Source organism: Panicum virgatum, chromosome 5K (assembly GCF_016808335.1).
Source record: "Panicum virgatum strain AP13 chromosome 5K, P.virgatum_v5, whole genome shotgun sequence".
NCBI lineage: Eukaryota > Viridiplantae > Streptophyta > Magnoliopsida > Poales > Poaceae > Panicum > Panicum virgatum.
In genome coordinates this window covers 50,602,989-50,622,646 of record NC_053140.1, presented here as the reverse complement: position 1 = coordinate 50,622,646, position 19,658 = coordinate 50,602,989, and the positions used below count along the sequence as shown (strand labels likewise).

Below are 19,658 nucleotides of genomic sequence, written 5' to 3'. Positions count from 1 at the left end.
TAAGAGAAGTTGGGACGTAATCAAGAATGACTTAATGGAGGCTGTGAATTTCTTCTACACGCAGCATGATCAGCACTTCACGTTGTTAAATAATGCACACATCATCCTGCTGTCGAAGCGTGCTGATGCGAACTCAGTAACTGATTATAGGCCGATCAGTCTCTCCCACAGCACGGGCAAGGTTATCTCCAAATTGTTGGCAACAAGGCTGGCCGGGGAATTGAATGTGTTAGTGTCAAGGTCACAAAGTGCGTTCATTAAAAGGAGAAGCATACATGATAACTTCCTATACACTCAGACCATCATCAAGGAGCTACACAGATCAGGGTTACCAGCACTTTTCCTAAAGCTTGACATTGCAAAAGCTTTCGATTCGGTCAGATGGGACTTTCTTCTGGAAGTGCTGGACAGAATGGGTTTTGGAACACGTTGGAGATCTTGGGTCTCCATACTACTGGCTTCAGCTTCGTCTTCGGTCCTGTTAAATGGTGCAAGAGGCCGGTGGTTCAGACATAAAAATGGTTTGAGACAAGGAGACCCCCTATCACCGATGTTGTTCATACTTGCAATGGAGCCTCTACACTTAATGCTGGACAGAGCCACTAATGATGGTTCGCTCACGCCAATAAATAATAGAAGGGCTACTTTGAGGACCAGTTTATATGCCGATGATGCTGCAATCTTGCTCAACCCTGTCAGCCAGGAAGTCCATGCAGTGAAGGACATTCTATCAAGCTTTGGGGCAGCATCAGGTCTGCTTGTCAATATGCAGAAGAGTGCAGTCTACCCCATCCGATGTGAAGGATTGTCACTTGATCATATCATGGAAGCCTTTCAATGCCCAATCAAAACTTTTCCTTGCAAGTATTTGGGACTTCCACTTCACACTCGACAGCTCAGGCGCGTGGACATCCAGCCGCTCATTGACAAAGTGGGGGCGAGATTGTCGTCATGGAAAGGGAAGCTACTCAACAGGGCAGGGCGTCTCCGACTCATAAACACAGTACTCACCTCCTTGCCAACCTACCATCTAACAGTTTTCAGCCTCCAAAAGTGGGCAATCAAGAAGATTGATAAGTTGCGACGAGGTTTTTTATGGAAAGGTGAAGAATCAGCGAATGGTGGGCACTGTTTGGTCCAATGGACGAGATGCCAAAGACCCAAGAAATTTGGTGGCTTGGGAATTCTGGATTTAGATCTTTTCAGCGGGGCACTGCGTTTGCGCCGGCTGTGGTTCCAATGGACGGAGCCGGAGCGGCCATGGGTTGGGACAGATCCTCCGGTAAATGCAGTCGACCGCCAATTGTTTCGAGCGAGCACGGTGGTCACTTTAGGGGACGGTGCAACGGCTTCCTTCTGGCAGTCCGCCTGGCTTGATGGTTTGGCCCCCATGGACATCTACCCAAACTTGTTCAAGCTGGCTTGGAGGAAGAACCGTACAGTCAAGGAGGAGCTGGTGAATCATAATTGGACGCGGGGCCTTTGGCAGATGCAAAGTGTGCATGAGATGGCTTGTTTTGTAAACCTTTGGGACGCAGTGCAGGCGATTCAGTTGACTGATCAGCCTGACTCCATCCGTTGGAAATGGACAGCCCATGGCGACTACTCGGCCAAATCAGCTTACAATATTCAGTTTGCGGGGTCTCATGGACAGTTCATCAGCTCTCACATCTGGCAAGCGGAATCGGAAGGGAAACACAAGTTCTTCACTTGGCTGCTCGTGCAATCCAAGCTACTAACTGCGGACAACCTACTCAAACGTCAATGGCCTTGCGAACCGGTGTGTCAGCTTTGCAGTCAGGAGCCTGAAACGGCTGATCATCTTATTTTGAGCTGCTGCTTTGCGAAGGAGGTTTGGCACAAGATGTCACGGTGGACGTTGGGCTTTATCACAATGCCGTCTACATATGTTTTAGTAGCTGATTGGTGGCAAAACGAGTTAGCAGGTCTACCGAAAAAGCAAAGACGGGTCAAGGCAGCACTCCTCATGTACACTGCTTGGAATCTTTGGAAGGAGAGGAATCGACGCATCTTTGAACATGTAAACTCGGATGCAGTGCGAGTCATGCAAGAGATCAAGGCAGAGGTCGCGGTTAGACGGCTTGCTTGCGGCGGGCCTGAGCTCACTTTCACTCATGATTAGTATTTTACTTCGTTTACTAGCTTCGGTGTTTCTGTGGGTTGAGTTTCCTTCGTTTTATGTAATATCGGTCTTGTATTAAACCAGCATGCTTCTTCTCCTTAAATGAAATAGCAGTGCTCCTGCTTTAACCTTCAAAAAAAAACAAGGAATCATCCATCAAGTGTTTTTTCCCCTCTTGTTGACGCAGAAATATTTATGCAGTGAAAGAAGAAGCTAAAATAAAATTCGGTGGCACTGTGGTATGGCGGTTATCTTTTTCTTCTTCTTCTTCTCAAAAATGCAGAAGAACTGCGCTTCTTTGTATTATGATAGAAGAAAATGGTTCCAAATTACACTTTGCGTAACACGACTTTGTGCACGGGCCCATCTCTTGCTAGATTACAAAATAAAAATCCGGATCAAGGAACACAACATAAAAGCGACTCCTCGCTAACTAAACAACCTAGTCAGCTTCGTCGTAGAGCGATCAAACTAGCAAGAGCGGCTTTGCGCCTGCTCGATGTCTCCGCACCCGGAAACAACTCCTTCATGGCCCGTAGAGGATGGGGTGAGATGGCAATGTTGTCTACGCCCGACAAGAAGTTCGAGGAAGACTATCAATGGCTATGGCCCCAACCCAAGTACCAAGTACGACGGCTATCACTTGTGCTACGGTAGCTTTTTTTCGAGTTGTGCTACAGTGGCTGCTTCCAAGTTCAAACCAATGGAAGGTGCGGGGTCAAATTCTCCTTGTGCAGAGCTGCTGATAGCTCAGCTACTGATATGCTAGCAGAGAGCAAACGAATTTACACGTATTTTATTGGCCACACGGGTCACGTCGAAGGATCCTGAAAGGCCAAGTCCATCGGTAATCATGCTTAATCAAGAAACGCAACATGTTCAGCTAATCTACTGATTTTTACGATGCTGACTGCAGATCCTCCCTTCGCCTGCTAGCTAGCAGCTACCTTGATTGAAGAATTGATACACGAGCATAATCTCAAAAAAAAAATGATACACAAGCATGGCCGCAACGAGAGGAAATTAAATAATGGAGATCCCCATGTGAGTAACGAGCTCACCTGACGGAGGTGTCGAGTGTCGCCTCACCACTAGCCATGAAAACCTTTTTGTTTCTTCGAGTCGGTTGTTGCTTGCTCGCTTTGCTCACCTGTCCGGTCTCGGCGGCGGCGGCCGTCCGTTCTTCACGGCTTGGGCGCTTGGCTCTCGGCTTCTAGGTATGAGATGTATGTATAGGAGGCGGCCAAGGCTCGGCATGGGGTGGCTCCGGGCCGTGCTCTCCCCGCTGCGGAGGCTCTGGTGCCGCGCCAGAGCGGTGCAGCGCAAGAGGGAAAAAAATTCGGTGAGGATGGGCCGCACCAGCAGTCCCGTGAGGACCCCCTCCCGATGCTGCACGCGTGGCCAGCAAACTGATCCGACGCTCGTGGCAACTGCAGCTCTACCGCACGCTCGCTGCCCCTCTCTCTCTATCGAACGCTGGCTCGGCTTGCTTGCACAGGCGCAGCGCTGCTCTCTCGCGCCTTGCGGCTCGCACAGCTCGGCTCCCAGGCTTAGCTCGGTTCCTCTCCATCAGGAGCTCGGATTTGTCTCCATCAGGCTATCACGCCCAATTCGTTGGCTGCTCTCTGCAAAATGACTACCGAAAGGAGTAAAGAATTTATTAAGTAGGGCATCGGCAGAAAGAGGAAGCGAATGAATCAGTAATCAAACACCAATCGACGAGACGAGAGGCCAACATGCTGATGGAACGCAGCGGGCGAGGATCCTCCTAATCCGACATCCGCCAATCGGTGATCCTCCCCTACCCTCCCTCCCGGGTCAACTGCTCCTGCCGCTGCCAGGAGCTGGCAAAGAGGAAGAGGAAGGTGGGCGCCAGTAGGTAAGGCTTCTCCGGTCATGGTGCCTGGCGGCTGCCCTTGCTCGTGGCATCGTGGCGGCAGCGGCGGCGGCGTGTGGATTGAGATGTATGCTTGGCTCGCAACGAAGCCTATAACGAAGCCGAGCAAACAAGCGTCGCCTGGGAGCCGCGAGCTGCAAGGCCTGAGGGAGTAGTGCTGCGCCCGCGCAAACCGAGCCAGACGTCAGATAGAGCCGCAGTTGCCACGAGCGTCGGATCAGTTTACTGGCCACGTGTGCACCATCGGGAGAGAGGGTCCTCACGGGAGCGCTGGTGCGGCCCGTCCTCACCGAATTTTTTTCCCGCAAGAGTACGTCGGCGATGGCTGTGATATCCCACGGCTGCTCTCTGCTCGTCTGGTGTTTTCTAAACCCTGCTGGTGTCTGATGAATGGGGAACTCTTCTTTCTTCTTGTTGGTGTGGTGTGTGCAGAGAGAGGGATATACATCCTGTACGACGACGTCAAGTCGTGCCAATGCGAGGACGTGCACGTGCTCTGGTCGATTCTCGTGGAGTAATCCATTTTCAGAGGCGGTCGCCTTAAGGCGCCTGTCTCCATAAATTCATTTTCGGAGATGGTCACCGTCTCCATAAATCGATTTTATAAGGTAGTTATTTTTTTGCCTCGGTAAAATCAAACGATCGCATCTGTGAATTGTTGGATATTTTACAAGGTGGTTAGATTTTGTGACCACCTCGATTAATGTTTGTGCAGTGTCTCGTAAAATAATTTTTGTAGTAGTGATATGCAGACAACGTGAAGAAATATTTGTTTTTATTAGATTGGACGAGAAACTGCTCAAGATTTAAGTTTACAGTTTGATTAGTTAGGTCAACAACTAATTCATGTCATAATAATAATTTATATTTATTTATTAAGTAATGGTTGTCAAAGTTTCAAAGTCCCGTAACTGAATCTAACAGATTCTGAAGAAAAATAAAGAAAGAAATTGAAAAAAAATCAAATGGGAAAAGAAATCGGTAAAAGTGACCAATAATGACTCAACTCTTCTTCCATAACTACAGGGTCTCAACGTGAGAAAAAACAGGATTGAACTAAAAAAACTCACCGTAGTTTATTTGGATTAGAATTCCTAGCTGCATATGTCTAAAGGTTATAGCATGTAGATATTTAAATAGAGATTGTTTCCACAATCACATATAGTTAGAGAGGACCGGACAAAAAAAATAGATGGAGAAATATTGTCTCTTTATTATCTATCTATATATATACATATTACTAAAGCGAGTAAGATTTCCACCCAAATTTTTTATTTGGTACATTGGTTTGATCCGCCTATGTTATTAAAAGGTGGGTCTTAGTCCATTCCGTATGAGAGTCGGACCAACTCCCCTCTGTTCACGACTCGATTACGTAGATCACTAAAAATTAACACATGAGCACCAATACGTATCCGATACTTATACCAGCTTTGTCCATAGTAATGCATGGGCATAATTACATAGTATTTTTCTAAAGCAAGCAATGATTCCACGGTCCATCAACCGGAATCCTAATCGGAATCCAAATAAATCAAGCGGAATCGTAATAGAAACCTGAACAAATCAATCCGAATTTCAATACAATCGAAAACCGGACAATTAATACCTCACGCGGTCATGGTACAGATTGTACATGGAGTTTCTATAAAAAAATTATTGGACCCATATATTTATGAGTAAAATTTATATAAACCGTAGTGACGCACGAGCACAATACTATTAAGTATAATATAGATATTAAAGAAAAGCCCAGCCCACTCGCGTGCTCTGTGGCCCAGTCAATCTGAGCAAAGCGAGCTCTGTGGCACTCAACCCATCAGCGCGCCTTTTTCATTTTTATATTAAAAAAACAAAATTTCAAAAATATATGTCGAATAGAGAAATTTTCAAAAATGGGTGCCTGTCGCCCCCTAATGGGCGACAGGGTGCTTGTCGCCCATCCAGTGGGCGACAGGACCTAAATGTACAAATAAATTTACATTTAGGTCCTGGCACCAAGGGCGCATTAAACAGTGAACTTGTAAAATCGATATGAAATCGTAGAAAAATCGGAAAAAATACAAAATCAATTGTTCTGTATTCTATGAAACAAGATCTACAACTTTTGTTACATAAAGTTTTTCATTTGATCAATGTATCTAAATCAAGAAAAATAGTTCTTGTACCTAGAAAAATCTAAAATAATTCATTTGGTCTAGTTGTGTTTATCTAAAATTTACCAAACCTTTTTTATAGCTCTTAGGAAATAAAATAATCGTACTATAAAAGTTATGGCTATACTTAGTATAGCAGCATGGATAAATAACCTATTTAAACTAGACATATTGCAAGATCTAATTTAAAAACTTATTCTAGAAATATTTTCTGGGACTACCAATTTTGTACAAGCCTATTCTCACCATATGAAACACATTGGCCAAAGATGACATGCATCCAAAGGATGGATCTTGAGATTTAAATAAAAGTGCATTAAACTGATATTTAAAATAGAAAAATATACATTGATCAAATGAAAAACTTTATGTAACAAAAGTTGTAGATCTTGTTTCCTAGAATCCAGAACAGTTGATTTTGTATTTTTTGATTTTCTACGATTTTATATCGATTTTATAAGTTTACTGTTTAATGCGTCCTGTGCGCCAGGACCTAAATGTAATTTTTTTTTTACATTTAGGTCCTGTCGCCCACTGGATGGGCGACAGTCACCCTGTCGCCCATTACGGGGGCGACAGACACCTATTTATGAAAATTTCCCTATTCGACATATATTTTTGAAATTTTGTTTTTTAAAATATAAAAATGAAAAAAACGCCCCATCAGCACCATTGGTAGGAATCCGAGGGCGTGTTTGATTTCTGCGCTCTAGAAGGCCTGGGCGCCTGGCTCGTGGCTCGCCAGCCACACCTAGGCTCAAGCCAGCAGTTGCTCTTGTTTGATTTAATTGTACCAAATGAGCCAGGCTATGTAGCGAATGTGTTTGATTTGCGTGTACCAGCGGTATGGGTACCTTGCATACAGCAACATGTAGCCTTACCACCCATCCTTTCCCTGCTCTCGCCTGTGAGTCATTTCGTCGAACACATGCATGGCGACCAGCCAACCACCTCTGGGCCGGCGAAGCAGCACCTCAGCGCCGTGGAGACCCTCGTGTCTCGCTCCCGCCAGCCGCTGCGCACGCTCTCGCTCGTCGGTTGGCCACCGCGCTCGCCCGCCGTTCTCGCGCATCTCAACGCCGGAGCAGGGAGCCCGCCGCTCACCCGCCGCTCGAGGTCGACGACAGCACGGCCGGTGTGCGGGTGCTCGCGCCTGGCCCATGGTAGGCGAGTCCGGCGGCCTCGCTCAGGCCCACGCGGAGGTCGCCGTCGCCCGCGACAGAGCCTGCTGCCGTGGGAGCCGGTCGCGGACGCTGAACGAATGAGGTCGGACGGGGACGCCAGTGGAGCAGGGGAGAGCGGCGCTTGGCCTGGGCGGCGGCGGGGGATGCGGCCAGCTTCGGGATGTCCATGGTGAGGAACACCGCGAGGGCCGCGGCCGAGGGTGAGACCGGTGCCGGCCTCGACGCCAGCACCGCGGACGGGGGCACCGCGGCGATGGCTTGGACCAGCCGTGCTCTGCTCCACCACGAGCGACGACGCGTCCTCGCCGCGCCGGACTGCGACAGGAGCGTCGAGCAGAACCCCAATCCACCGCCGCCCTGCTGCCAAGCTCTCGGCGCTGGCTCCTCCTCCTGGCACGCCTGCCTGGGCTTCGTCGGTGTCGCCGGGCACGACGACGAGGAGGCGTCGAGGTACCGTGTTCAAGGGGGGCGGTGGGTGAGAGTGGAGGTAGCGCTATCCTCACCCGTGGCTCGCGCGAGCACGGACGCGCTTGGCTCCAGAAAAACGGAAGTCAAGAGCGTCGCACGGGAGCCAAGAGAGAGAAGTTTTTTTGGTTCGTTGGAGCCTGGTCGAGGAGCAGTGGAAGGAAATCAAACATCGGCTGCCTGCGTGTGGGGAGCTCGAGCCACTGAATTGGCCCATATCAAACACGCCCCGAGTATCCAACGTTGGCCAGCTCCCACGCACTTGACACCTCTCCTTACGCTGGGCCTTGGCCCAACAAGAGCGCAGACAGCTCCTTCCTCACGCCAAGCAACGCCGCCGTGCGCTCCGCTCCGTGCTGCTGTTCCGCCCAAACCGGCCGCCGCGGGACGAGCTAGCCCCGCCGCGACGCTCCTCCGTGCTTGCCGGCCACCACGGGCCAAGCTACCCCCGTCACTCATCCCTCCTCTGGTCGAGGTGGCCGCCGCGAGCCGAGCTCCACTCACCGCGCCGCCCCTCAGCCCGAGCTCGCCCCGACGCGTGCTGCTCCTCCACTCGAGCTGGCCACGGGCCACCCGCGCGCGCTCCTCCCATTGCCCTCCACCTCCTCGCGACTGATGCCCGCCTTCCTAGGTCAGAGTTGTGCAGATCCAAACACACGGAGGGAAGAAGGGATGGAAATCTTCAGAGCTAGTAAGGGCGCACTGCGAAGATTAAATAGTAGGATGTTGACCGCTTGTGCTGAACGTGGGGAAATGATGAGGAGGAACGGTTGCATCCCGCCGCCGCCACCGATTGAGTTAGTCGATTATCCAGGTATTTTTTAAAAAATAAATTTTAATTTGCTGCATGCCTGCCTTTGTGTGCTCCTCCGTCCTCCTCCACTGGAACTAAAATTTGGAGTAAATTGGAGTTGTTGACTGTCCACCACTACACGCTAACACTACTGATGTAAGCCTAACTTCCCCCGTGCCATGTCTATTTTCTTCAATATATAACTTTGCGATCGTTCGCTGTTTGTGTGTGTGTGGTACGCAGATTTTTTCGAGAGAGCTTGGGGATGGGATTCCTTACTTTCACACGATATGGTTACTCCTTTGTTGCTATCCAAGATGTACCTCCGGCATTATTACATCCGCAATCATCAAATTGAAGCCAATGCTGCTGGTGCCGATGGTCTCGATGGAGATGATCACGGGAATGGAATGCTAGCAGCTCTGGCTGTCTCGGTAGCTTCCTGCCTGGCACCTTGTTATCCTGTTTAGCTTCTAAGTTCCCTAGCTTCATTATCTGATTAGTTTATATATGCTCACAACATTTGTGAAATCATTTGTTTTCAAGTGTATTAAGATGGAGAATAGTCTTAAACATGTGTGGGAATGCCGTGCTGAATCCTTCACTATTGATGATGATGAGACGGAGGTCCAATTGGTGAGTGACAACATTACCAAGCGCGCTCATGAAATGGCTCAAATTCAGGGATCTGAATTTCCTGCCGCTGCTATTGCTCTTAAGGTATGTTTGCATCCCTATCCCTACCTTTAACATGCCAAGCAAACCCCACCTTAATTGGAATGATCAATAATGTTTGGTAAATTGACTCCTCTTGTGCTGATTGCAAACCATGTTTAATTTCAAGTGTATCACCAAAGAGGCTGAGCTGATGCGCCAGTGCATTATTTCTGGGGATTCCATCATGTCCTTCAGTTTAAGCAATTCTCTCCGGCGGTGTGCCTTGATCCTTATGACCTGCAAAGATTATGTTCCTGCCGCCGCTGCCATGATGGTACATGCCTTGACTCTACCAAAAGTCCAAAACAATCTGTGACCTAGCTACTTAATCTTCAGTATTAATCACATGATGTTTATGAATGTCTTGTTGTTGCTTGCAATATAACTTTTAGGGCGTCATGAAAGAGGCTGAGTCGGCGATTGGTTTGCTGCGGGCAGACCAAGATTTAAACAATGCAAAGATTGCCTGCACCGATTTTGTTAGGCATCGCACCTTGTTAATTATGTTTGAGTTGTGTGATGAATGTTCAGCTGTTGCACAGCCTACTGTGTATGACCTACTAACATATTATTCCTCTCATTGCACACACATTTCTCGATTATCATAATATATACATGACAAGTATTCCATACAGATAGCAAAATGAGCGACAGCTCAGTGGTGTGGCTAGATGTGGTTGTGACCACCGACCGGGGTTCAAATCCCGGTATTCCACCCAAAAACACCCCCCCTACTGGCTTGTGGCTATGGTGCGTCGCCAGCCCAGGTAAAGGGTGAAGCGTCCCCTCATAAGAGAAGACTTAAATGTGATACAAACATCAGTCCCAGGAGGCTGATGCCACATTTATTACATCAGATGGTTCATTACCGTACAAACCTCCGAGGACACTCGATACAGATGATAATAACTAGTAACCAAGCTACAACATAACACCAGACCGCAACCCACATGGGATCTAACTCGGGCTCAGAGTACTACGTCAGCGAAAACATCCTGAACAGGGCCAGTTCCACAGGCGAGGTTGGGTGTAGAACGATAACCCTACTCGGCGTCGTCTGGTACGAAGTCTGGGTCTTCTTCTGTAAAAAGTAAGAATGGGGTGAGTACAAACGTACTCAGCAAGTCCAACCACACCCACGGAGGGGGTTACATCAGAAAAATATGCACAGGTAAATCAAGGGTGAGGTTACGGTTTAATTTGCCGAAAGCTAAATTTTATGCGGGGGTTTATTTAGCAGAAAACATTTCAGAAATCAGTTTTTGTAATGAGTAACACGGAGTTCAAGTTTTAACTGCTACCGGACTCCCCGTCCGTCGTAGCACACGGCACAACTGCCGGACACAATTCCAAAACCACTCACGCTAACCCATCCCCAAAGAAACACTAGTTATGTGACCACACCGTAACTCGCCCAATGCCGTGGGCACGGACTATTCGAATAGATTCTTAACTCTGCAGAGGTGTGCAACTTTACCCACAAGCGGGTACCACAACACGAGCACCGAAGTGTCGGTGTAGATCCCGACATAGCCATTACCCACCTTAGCTAGACCTGACTAGCCATCACGGGATGCACCAAGGGGTCATCGACCGTTCACTTAGGTATAACCGGGCATAAGTCACTCGGGGCTTATCCCTTTTCCTTAGTCACCCGTTGCTCTCAGCTCTCCTGATGGCTATCAAATTAACTAGTGGGATTTATGTTAAGCCGTTGCCCATTCAACGGTCGAGTGGTTTGCACGATAGTGGAGTTAGGTGAGATGACACACCAACTCGGTCCTTAGACACGACAAGATGGATATCTCCCTTCTTTGCCCTGCCACATTGGCACGAGCACACCAAATGGCAAATCCGTAGAAATGCCATCCATCCCGTCCAAATTTTCTTTACAAAAACACCACATTTATCCCATCCCATATACGCACACATTTTCTTTATAAATCATATTATGAGTAAAGTCCTAAGCATTCTAATATCGATTAACGTCCAAGCAAAATTAGACATTAATCTAGGTGGTCAAGGAATGATCATCACAAATCAAGGGGTGGCTATCCAACCGTGTTTTCATGTAAGCAAAACATATGCAATTTTATAAAGCAGGCCATTGGGTTGTGTCTATAAAAATTAGGACAAAAACATGCATCAAAGGATGGGATTGAACTTGCCGTCTTCAAAGCCTTCTGGGATGTCCTGTCCTTCGGGCTCGGGGTCGCGGAACGGGCCCTCGTTCACCTGCTCACAGCACTGCTCGTCAACGGGCTCTCCTTCGTTCACTCCGTGGTTTACAGCGCATACAAACAAGCACACAATCAATACACAGAAGGTAAAGATTTATCGTCGAGCTCGAATCGGGAACACATAAGATATGGGGCATGGAGTAATATTTTTGGGTGTGTTCCTAATGGCATGGTCAAAACTATGTTATGAGAGGCGTGGTAAAATTTTAGGTTGATCCGAGGTCGTTTGGCGCATGAAATGATAGGTTACATAAAGGGTTAGGAGTTTAATCAGGGTCCAGGGGCCTAATTGTAATTAAATTTAAGAAGGCAGGGGCTTGGTTTGTATTTTAGAAATTACTTGGGTTAATCTAAAAGAGTCAGGGGCTTATTTATAAATATTTTCATAAGGTGGAAGGGTCTGTTTTGAAATATAATAAAGGCTAGGGTTTCTTTTGCAAAAAGGTCAAGTGGTGGGGGGTTTCTTTACTGAATAGGGGAAAAGCTAGGGGGTTTTGGGCATATTGCCCTGTCTTCTCCCTTCCCCCGCACTGGGAAACAGGGGAGGGGAAGGCGCTCGTCGGCGGCGCCCGATTCGGCCGCTCTGGGCCACGACGGCGACCGGGGTGAGGGGGAAAAGGAGCAGGGGGGCACGGCGGCTTGATTCCCCCACCTGGCTTGACTTGAGGGGAAGCGAGGCGGCAGGTCTTCGAGAGCGGGCGGCGGCGGCCACCGGAGTCCGGCGGGGCGACGCTGCAGCTGAGGAGAGGAGGGCCGTGGAGGTCAGTGAGGTCGGGGTGGTGGGTGCGGAGCTCGGAGGCGCCCCTTGGCCCCTTTTTATAGGCGGCTAAGGCGGTGGAGGCGAGGGTGCTGCGGTGGCGGGCCGGCGGACTCCGCGACCGGCCTTAATGGCGGTGGGGGCCGGCTCGGCGCGTAGCGGGGGCGGCGGCAGCTGGTCGGTGGCGAGGCGACGTGACGCCTCGGGCAGGCGGCGACCGTGCGCAGGCGGCGCTGTTCCGGGGTCGCCGGCGCTGTGTGGCGTCAACGTCCGTCGGCCGGTGGCGTGGCGTGCGGGATCGAGCGACGTCGCGTCGCGGCGTGTCGTGCGTGCGCGCGCGGAGGCGGTCTGAAGCGGGCGTGGCACGGCTTGCGCGGGCGGTCGGGTGCGCGCGCGTCGCGGTGCGCGTGGGCCGATGGCCGCGGCATGGCGCGGGGCCGGTGGCCATGGCACGTCTCGACGCGGCGAGCACGTGCGTGCGGGCGCACGGCTCGGGGGTGGCTCGGCGCGGCGCGGTGGTCGGCCAGGGAGGGTTGTGCGGGGCAAGCGGCGGTGCCAGCGGCGGCGCGGCGGGCGCGCGCGTGCGAGACCGCGGCGGGGCGTGCGCGTGCGTGGCGGGTCGGGTGTGCGGGCTGGGCAGGCGGGGCACGGCCGGGGGCGCGCGCGGCCGTGGGGCGAGGTCAGGCGGCGTGCGCGCGGCCGAACAGGAGGCGAGAGAGAGAAGGGGGCCGGGCCCAAGCGGAGCAGAGCGGGGAGGGGGGTGGCGCAGCCGGGTGGCGCACGGGAGCAGAGAGGGAGGAGGAGGGAGGAGGGAAAAAGAAAAAGAAGAAAAAGAAAAGAAAAAGAAAAGAAAAGAAGGGGGAGAGGAAAGAGGAGAGAGGGAGAGATTCGCGGCGATCTCGTTGGTGGCGACAGCGACGCCGGTCGGGCACGCGTGGCTGTCGCGGCCGCGTGCCGTGGCCAGGCGCGATGTGCGGGTCAGGGCGAACAGGGTGATATATTCGGGTGTCGAGTCTTCGGGGAATCGGAAGATCGGGCAGAACAGGGAAAGTTCCCGAAAAACATAGGGTTAAGGTTTTAGGGAAAAACCTGGGCTTAACGACAGAGACTCGATTTAGCGAACGATTTATCTTAGCGGATTTTTGAGATGTTACAAAGGGGCATCGCGCCGGCCTGGGTAACGGTGTTCGTTGGGCCAAGTTTGTCCCTAACAGGCATAGGTAGGGTTTGGGGGATTTCTTGACCAGGGCCATACAGTCCCTTTTAAATTACAATACCATGGTGGAGGTTGACAAGAGGGTGCCACAAAAGCTAAAAGGCAAATTCTATAGGACAGCAATTCGTCCGGCGATGTTATATGGTGCTGAATGTTGGCCTACAAAAAGGCGACATGTCCAGCAACTGAGTGTAGCAGAGATGCGGATGTTGCGGTGGTTTTGCGGGCACACAAGGAGGGATAGAGTCCGGAACGAAGTTATTCGGGATAGGGTCGGGGTGGCACCAATTGAGGAGAAACTTACCCAGCATCGGTTGAGATGGTTTGGACATGTCCAACGAAGGCCTCCTGAGGCGCCGGTGCGTAATGGGGTTCTTGAGCGGGTCGATAATGTAAAGAGGGGTAGAGGTAGACCTAAACTGACGTGAGATGAATCGGTTAAGAGAGACCTTAAGGATTGGAATCTCTAAAGAGATAGATTTGGATAGGAGCGCTTGGAGACTAGCTATCAATGTGCCTGAACCTTGAATTTATTTCTTTCGGGTTTCATCTCTAGCCTACCCCAACTTGCTTGGGAAAAAAAGGCTATGTTGTTGTTGTTGTTGTTGTTTTAACTATGGTGGAGGTTCTTCTCCCCACCGGTTGAGTTTCTTTTTAGTATTTCATACATTTTCTTTTTATCGGTGCAATTCTGACCTACTATCACCAGGAGTGACATTACTGGAGATTTGAATTCCAATGAATTAGATAATAAACTGGCTGATAATGGCAATCATGAGGAAAGGGGCGATGTAAGTGAAAATAAGGTATGTTCTACACTGAAATTGGGTGGCTAGCTCAAGTAAGTTGGTATCTGTTTGTGCAACTCATTACTAATAAGCATTGTATGATGAATCCAATGAAAAGAACTCCAAGAAGGAACTAGCAAGGAAGGATGGAAGCAATAGGACAGATGAAAATCAGGTATAGTCTACACTGAAAATTGGGCGGCTAGCTCAAACAAATTGATGCCTTTGTGTTCTGCTCATGGCGCTCCTTACTGATATTCATTGAATTATGATGAATCAATGCCAAGAATCCCAATGAGAAACTAGGAAGAAACAGCCTGGAGAAGGGCGAGGTGAAGCCAGATACTAAGGTAGAGTATTTTCAAAGAAAATTTGTTGAGTGCTTTATACTAAAGTGGAATTTGTTACTACATATATATTGGATTAAGAAGCATCTGACAGCAAGGGCTTTTTTTGAAGTCTTGTGCAGAAAAACAAGCTGACCTGGTGGGAAGCAGCAATGAGGGCTATAGTTCCGCCTCTAAGAAGAAGAATGTAGACATTTCAAAAACTGATGAAAAGAACTCCAAGAAGGAACTAGCAAGAAATGACATGGAGGATAGCAATAGGACAGATGAAGATCAGGTATAGTCCACAATGAAAATTGGGCGGCTAGCTCAAACAAATTGGTGCCTTTGTATTCTGCTCATGGAGCTCCTTAATGATATGCTTTGAATTATGATGAATCAATGGCAAGAACCCCAATGAGAAACTAGGAAGAAACAGCCTGGAGAAGGGCGAGGGGAAGCTAGATAAGGTAGAGTATTTTCAAAGAAAAATTGTTGAGTGCTTTATACTAAAATGGAATTTGTTACTTACATGTTTATTGGATTATGAAGCTTCTCACAGCAAGGCCTTTTTTTGAAGGCTGGTACAGAAGAACAAGTTAACATGGTGAGAAGCAGCAATGAGGATGGTTCCGCTTCTAAGAAGGAGAAGGTAGACATTTCAAAAAAAATGTGCAGCTAGGTTAAATTTGTTTATGTTCTTCATGGAATTTCTTGGTAACATGAAATTTATTTTAGCTGTCTGGAAAAGCTGGTGGTCCCAAAAAGGTTTGTCTTTGTGTGCTCATCCTGGCATTCTCTTCTGCTCTGCCAAATTGAATTCTATTAGCATATTACTATCTTTCAAGTAATCTTGGCCTGATGACAAACATATGCCATCCCTTCGATAAAGTTAACTTATGCAGAACACTAGCCCACTTCCTGTTATGGTTGCCTTGGCCCTTTTATACCTGGTTTTCACGTGTTCTCTCTCTCTCTCTCTGAGGATTTCAGGATGCTTTACTTTGGGGAAACTGTCGTGATGTGGTAAACCACAGCCGGGTGGCGGAATGCACCCGCCTAAGCCAGAGGATTTCAGGATGCTTTACTTTGGGGAAACTGTCGTGATGTGGTAAACCACAGCCGGGTGGCGGAATGCACCCGCCTAAGCCCAGAGGGTGAGTACTCGGGGGTTACCTAGCGACTAGTTCGATCTCGCTCAAGAACACGATGAACACAACAGGTTTAGAGTGGTTCGGGCCGCCGAAGCGTAATACTCTACGCCCACTGTGTGCTGTATTGCTCAAGTCCGAAGAGTTGGAGCTGAGTCTAGCGTGCGTCTGTGCGTGTTCTGGATGGCCTGCTCCTGTGCAGTGAGCGCCTCCCCTTTATATCTATATCTCAAGGGAGGCGCGTACATGGCTGCTGGGTCCCCGACAGGTGGGCCCAACGATGTAGTATAAAATAACGTATTGTTCATACATTATGGCGTCGCAGGCGAAGGAGATCTCTCTTCTGGATTTTCTTGTCTGCTCCTCGTCGGGATTCAGATGGAGTTGAATTGGGGCTCTTCTTCTTCTTCTTCGACTCCAGTCTGTTCTTCCCCTTCTTGTTGCTGCTGGTCCTGCGTGTGCAAGTCGCTGGGCAAGCTGAGCAAGAGAAGGCGTGTGGCAAGACCGCCTCGAAAGGCCCGACGGCTGATGGGCTGTTACGGAGGATGTGCTGCAGCTTTCCATTGTTTGCACCTTCGTTCCGGACTGATGGTGGAGGACTGCGGCTTGTGTGCGCGGTTTGACGAACAGATGGGGGTCGATGGCCGGGTCGGAGGTGGAAGATCTACAGTAGCAGTAGGGACTTGGTTGTAATTTTCTTATACCTTGGGGTCCTTTCTGCAAAAGTTGGGTGTACTGATCCGTTTGCATCCTTTTTAATATATATATATATATGTGCATCCTCATCGCAAAAAAAAAGTAATCAGCCATCACGTGCTTTTCCCCCCTCTTGTTGACGTCTAATGTCTTTGCACGTTCGACCCAGAGATCCAGAAATATTATGCAGTGCATGAGTGCAAGAACAAGCTAAAATAAAATTTGGTGGCACTGTGGCGGGGACGGCTATCCCTTGTGCTACAGTACCTTTTCTGCGAGTTGGGCTACAGTACCTTTTCTGCGAGTTGTGCTACAGTGCCTGCTTCCAGGTTCCAATTCCAACCAAGGGAAGGTGCAGGGTCAAATTCTCCTTGCGCAGAGCTTCTGATAGCTCAGCTACTGATCATGCTAGCAGATCAAACGAATTTACACGTATTTTATTGGCCACACGGGTCACGTCGAAGGATCCTGAAAGGCCCAGTCGATCGGTAATCATGCTTAATCAAGAAACGCAACCTGTTCGGCTAATCTATTTTTTACAATTGACACACGAGCATGGCCACAACGAGAGGAAATCAAAATGAAGATCCCCATGTGAGTAACGAGCTCACCTGACGGAGGCGTCGAGTGTCGACTCACCACCAGCCATGAAAACTTTTTTGTTTCTTCGAGTCGGTTGTTGCTTGCTCGCTTTGCTCACCTGTCCGGTAAATCGATGCCGTGCATTGTAAGAGTTGCCCGATGCATGCGTTCCCACCCACGCCTACGCCTCTGCGGTGCGCCAGTCCAAGTCCAAGCAAGCATCATGGACGCGAAGAAAAAGGAAGAGGAGGAGCTTCCGGCGCAAGCGTTCGGCATCCTCGCCCCGACCTGTTTCTTCTTTAACCCCGGGATTTGCATCTTGCTTAATCCGCCGGTGAACAAGGCCCAGAACCAGAAGAAACTAACACCAGACTTTGGCCTGATTGGTTTCTCGATCAGGCAGCAATCAAACAAACAAGAGGTCAGGTAAATGCCGTCCCGTGCAAGATGCGGCTAGCATGCAGACAATGCAGTGCTAGCTAGTTTAATACTTTAATCCGCACGGCGATCCGGAAAGCGAAGGGCGGCCGTACGCGAGCGATGGATCCGCGACGGCGACGGGGCAGCGTGAAGATCCGCCGCTCGCGGCGCTCGGCGTAGGATGATTGCGCGGCAAGGGAGTCTGGTGTGGCAGGGCGCACCGAGACGGAGCCGAATGGGGAGGAGAACAGTGTGGGAGGCTTTACCCCGAGTGTAAAGCAAGGCCGCCGAAGGCGAGCTCCGCGGGTTACTTCACCGGCTGCCGGGCGCCCTGCCCATATACACTAGCTCGCTGCCCAGTGACCGCACCACGCCACCTGCCCCTCGCTATTCATTCTCAGCCGCAGCGGCCGGGCGGCGGCCGTCCGTTCGTCACGGCTTGGCTCTCGGCTTCTAGCTTAGGCATGAGATGTAGGAGGCGGCCAAGGGTCGGCATGGGGTGGCTCCGGGCCGTGCTGTCCCCGCTGAGGAGGCTCTGGTGCCGCGCCAAAGCTGTGCAGCGCAAGAGTACGTCGGCGATGGCTGTGATATCCCACGGCTGCTCTCTGCTCCCTCTGGTGTTTTTCTGAACCCTGCAGGTGTCTGATGAATGGGGAACTCTTCTTTCTTCTTCTTGTTGGTGTTGTGTGCAGAGAGAGGCATCTACATCCTGTACGACGACGTCAGGTCGTGCCAATGCGAGGACGTGCACGTGCTCTGGTCGATCCTCGTGGAGTCCCACGGCCTGCCGCCGCCGCCGCCGCCGATGCTGAGCCTGAAGCGGTGACGAGGGGGGCGGTGGGTGCTCCGGCACGGCAACCCCTGAATAAGAGAAGGTCGATCGACATGGCCATGGGAGGTGAAGTGTGGTAGTGCTTCTGAATTCTGATGTACGTAGGATCAGTGGCTCATAGCAGTGTGTTTCCGCCGGCGCGGTGTTCTACTGCCGGCCCGGATCGGCGCCTCTGTTGGAGGCCGCTGATGAGACCAAGGGTCGAGCGTAGCCGCTGCTCCGGGTGGCTTTGATGAGTGTGGTGATGGGCTTCCTGGAGCGCACCCCTCGTTCATTTGACTCGTTTTCTGCGAGACCTGCATTTGGATGCAGTAAGTTCGTTCATCTATCTTGGAATGAACATAGCAGGAACAAAACTGAACCATCAACAATTGTCTGAATCTGCTGTCAGTATTTTTGTATTTTCGCTTATGTGTACGGTTAACACTCGCTGGTCAGCACCAATTCTGCGCCGGCAAATTCGTCGTATGGAAAGGAAGATGCGTCACGCACTCATAGGTTGCTTCATTTGTAGTTGTGGCTGCTCGTGTCTGTGACTCTGAAGTCTGAACTCTGTTCTGTCGAACATGCCACTGTGAGGCCATTCCTTCTCCCAGATCACCAGAGGGCTTCTGTTGGGCCGGGCCGATCGTCCCCTGGAGAGCTTTGTGCTGGGCTCATTATTATAAGCTTCCTCAGGGCCCAATTTTCAAACGAGGCTGACCGCGGCGGACGAAGCCAGCAGGAAGCCCAGCTCCCAGTTTCCAGTGACCCCAAAATGGAGTTTTTGAGCAGTTGCAGGTGGCAGCAGCACCCTTCGAGTTCTAGCGATTTCTTCTGAGAGGCCAAGTGGAGAGGATTGAGTGACAGCAGATGGCAGGAAAATCCGCTGCCCGTCCTTCAACACCAGCATGACAGTTACGAACGTGCTGTCTGCCAATGGCCCAATGCACCCACCATCCTTCCGGCATTCGCAGATAGCACGAGGCCGGCACCGCGCAGTTGCGCTTGCGCCCATGTGCCCCGCGGCGCCAACGTACGCAACGGCAGGCCCCGGCAGACCGGCACCGCCGCGCCAGCGCCGAAAACCACCGTCGCCTCCTCATGATGAAGCCTCCCAACCAATCAGTCACCCACGGACCCACCCGACCACACCGAACCGACGCCAGGTACGCGACAGCCGGTCCGTCCTCCCGTTCGCCAGCCCAGCTTCCATTAGGCGACTCTTGCGGCGCAGGCAGCTATATATATGCTCGCCTCTTCCCCCGCTGCCCATCCATCGAAACAGCGACGATCCCGAGCTGATAGCTTCTTGC

The 19,658-nt window shown here is 50.4% G+C and overlaps 2 protein-coding genes across 23 annotated transcripts; both read left to right on the top strand.

The window, feature by feature from the left end:
• Positions 1–8,101: 8,101 nt before the first annotated feature.
• LOC120708256 lies at positions 8,102–9,989 on the top strand. Of its 2 annotated transcripts, none has more exons than XM_039993444.1 (5): positions 8,102–8,659; positions 8,882–9,072; positions 9,185–9,358; positions 9,483–9,629; positions 9,748–9,989. In XM_039993444.1, the coding sequence occupies exons 1-5, from the start codon at positions 8,461–8,463 to the stop codon at positions 9,961–9,963; spliced, it is 927 nt and encodes a 308-aa protein (XP_039849378.1). In that variant the 5' UTR covers positions 8,102–8,460; the 3' UTR covers positions 9,964–9,989. The 2 variants fall into 2 exon arrangements, with proteins under 2 accessions (XP_039849378.1, XP_039849380.1); XM_039993446.1 differs by having other exon boundaries at positions 8,104–8,794.
• A 4,047-nt stretch (positions 9,990–14,036) lies between these two features.
• Positions 14,037–18,827, top strand: LOC120708257. 21 transcript variants are annotated; one of them, XR_005689304.1, is made up of 9 exons: positions 14,037–14,374; positions 14,475–14,531; positions 14,644–14,706; positions 14,816–14,980; positions 15,093–15,152; positions 15,263–15,334; positions 15,761–15,839; positions 16,159–18,098; positions 18,224–18,827. XR_005689304.1 is itself a non-coding variant. In XM_039993448.1 (9 exons), exons 4-9 carry the CDS (start codon positions 14,948–14,950, stop codon positions 16,524–16,526), a joined length of 642 nt encoding a protein of 213 aa, XP_039849382.1. In that variant the 5' UTR covers positions 14,037–14,374; positions 14,475–14,531; positions 14,644–14,706; positions 14,826–14,947; the 3' UTR covers positions 16,527–16,631. The 21 variants fall into 21 exon arrangements, 4 of the variants coding, with proteins under 4 accessions (XP_039849382.1, XP_039849381.1, XP_039849383.1 ...); XR_005689299.1 differs by adding an exon at positions 15,421–15,450 and having other exon boundaries at positions 15,761–18,098; XR_005689296.1 differs by adding an exon at positions 15,421–15,450 and having other exon boundaries at positions 15,676–18,098.
• The last annotated feature ends 831 nt before the right edge of the window (positions 18,828–19,658 follow it).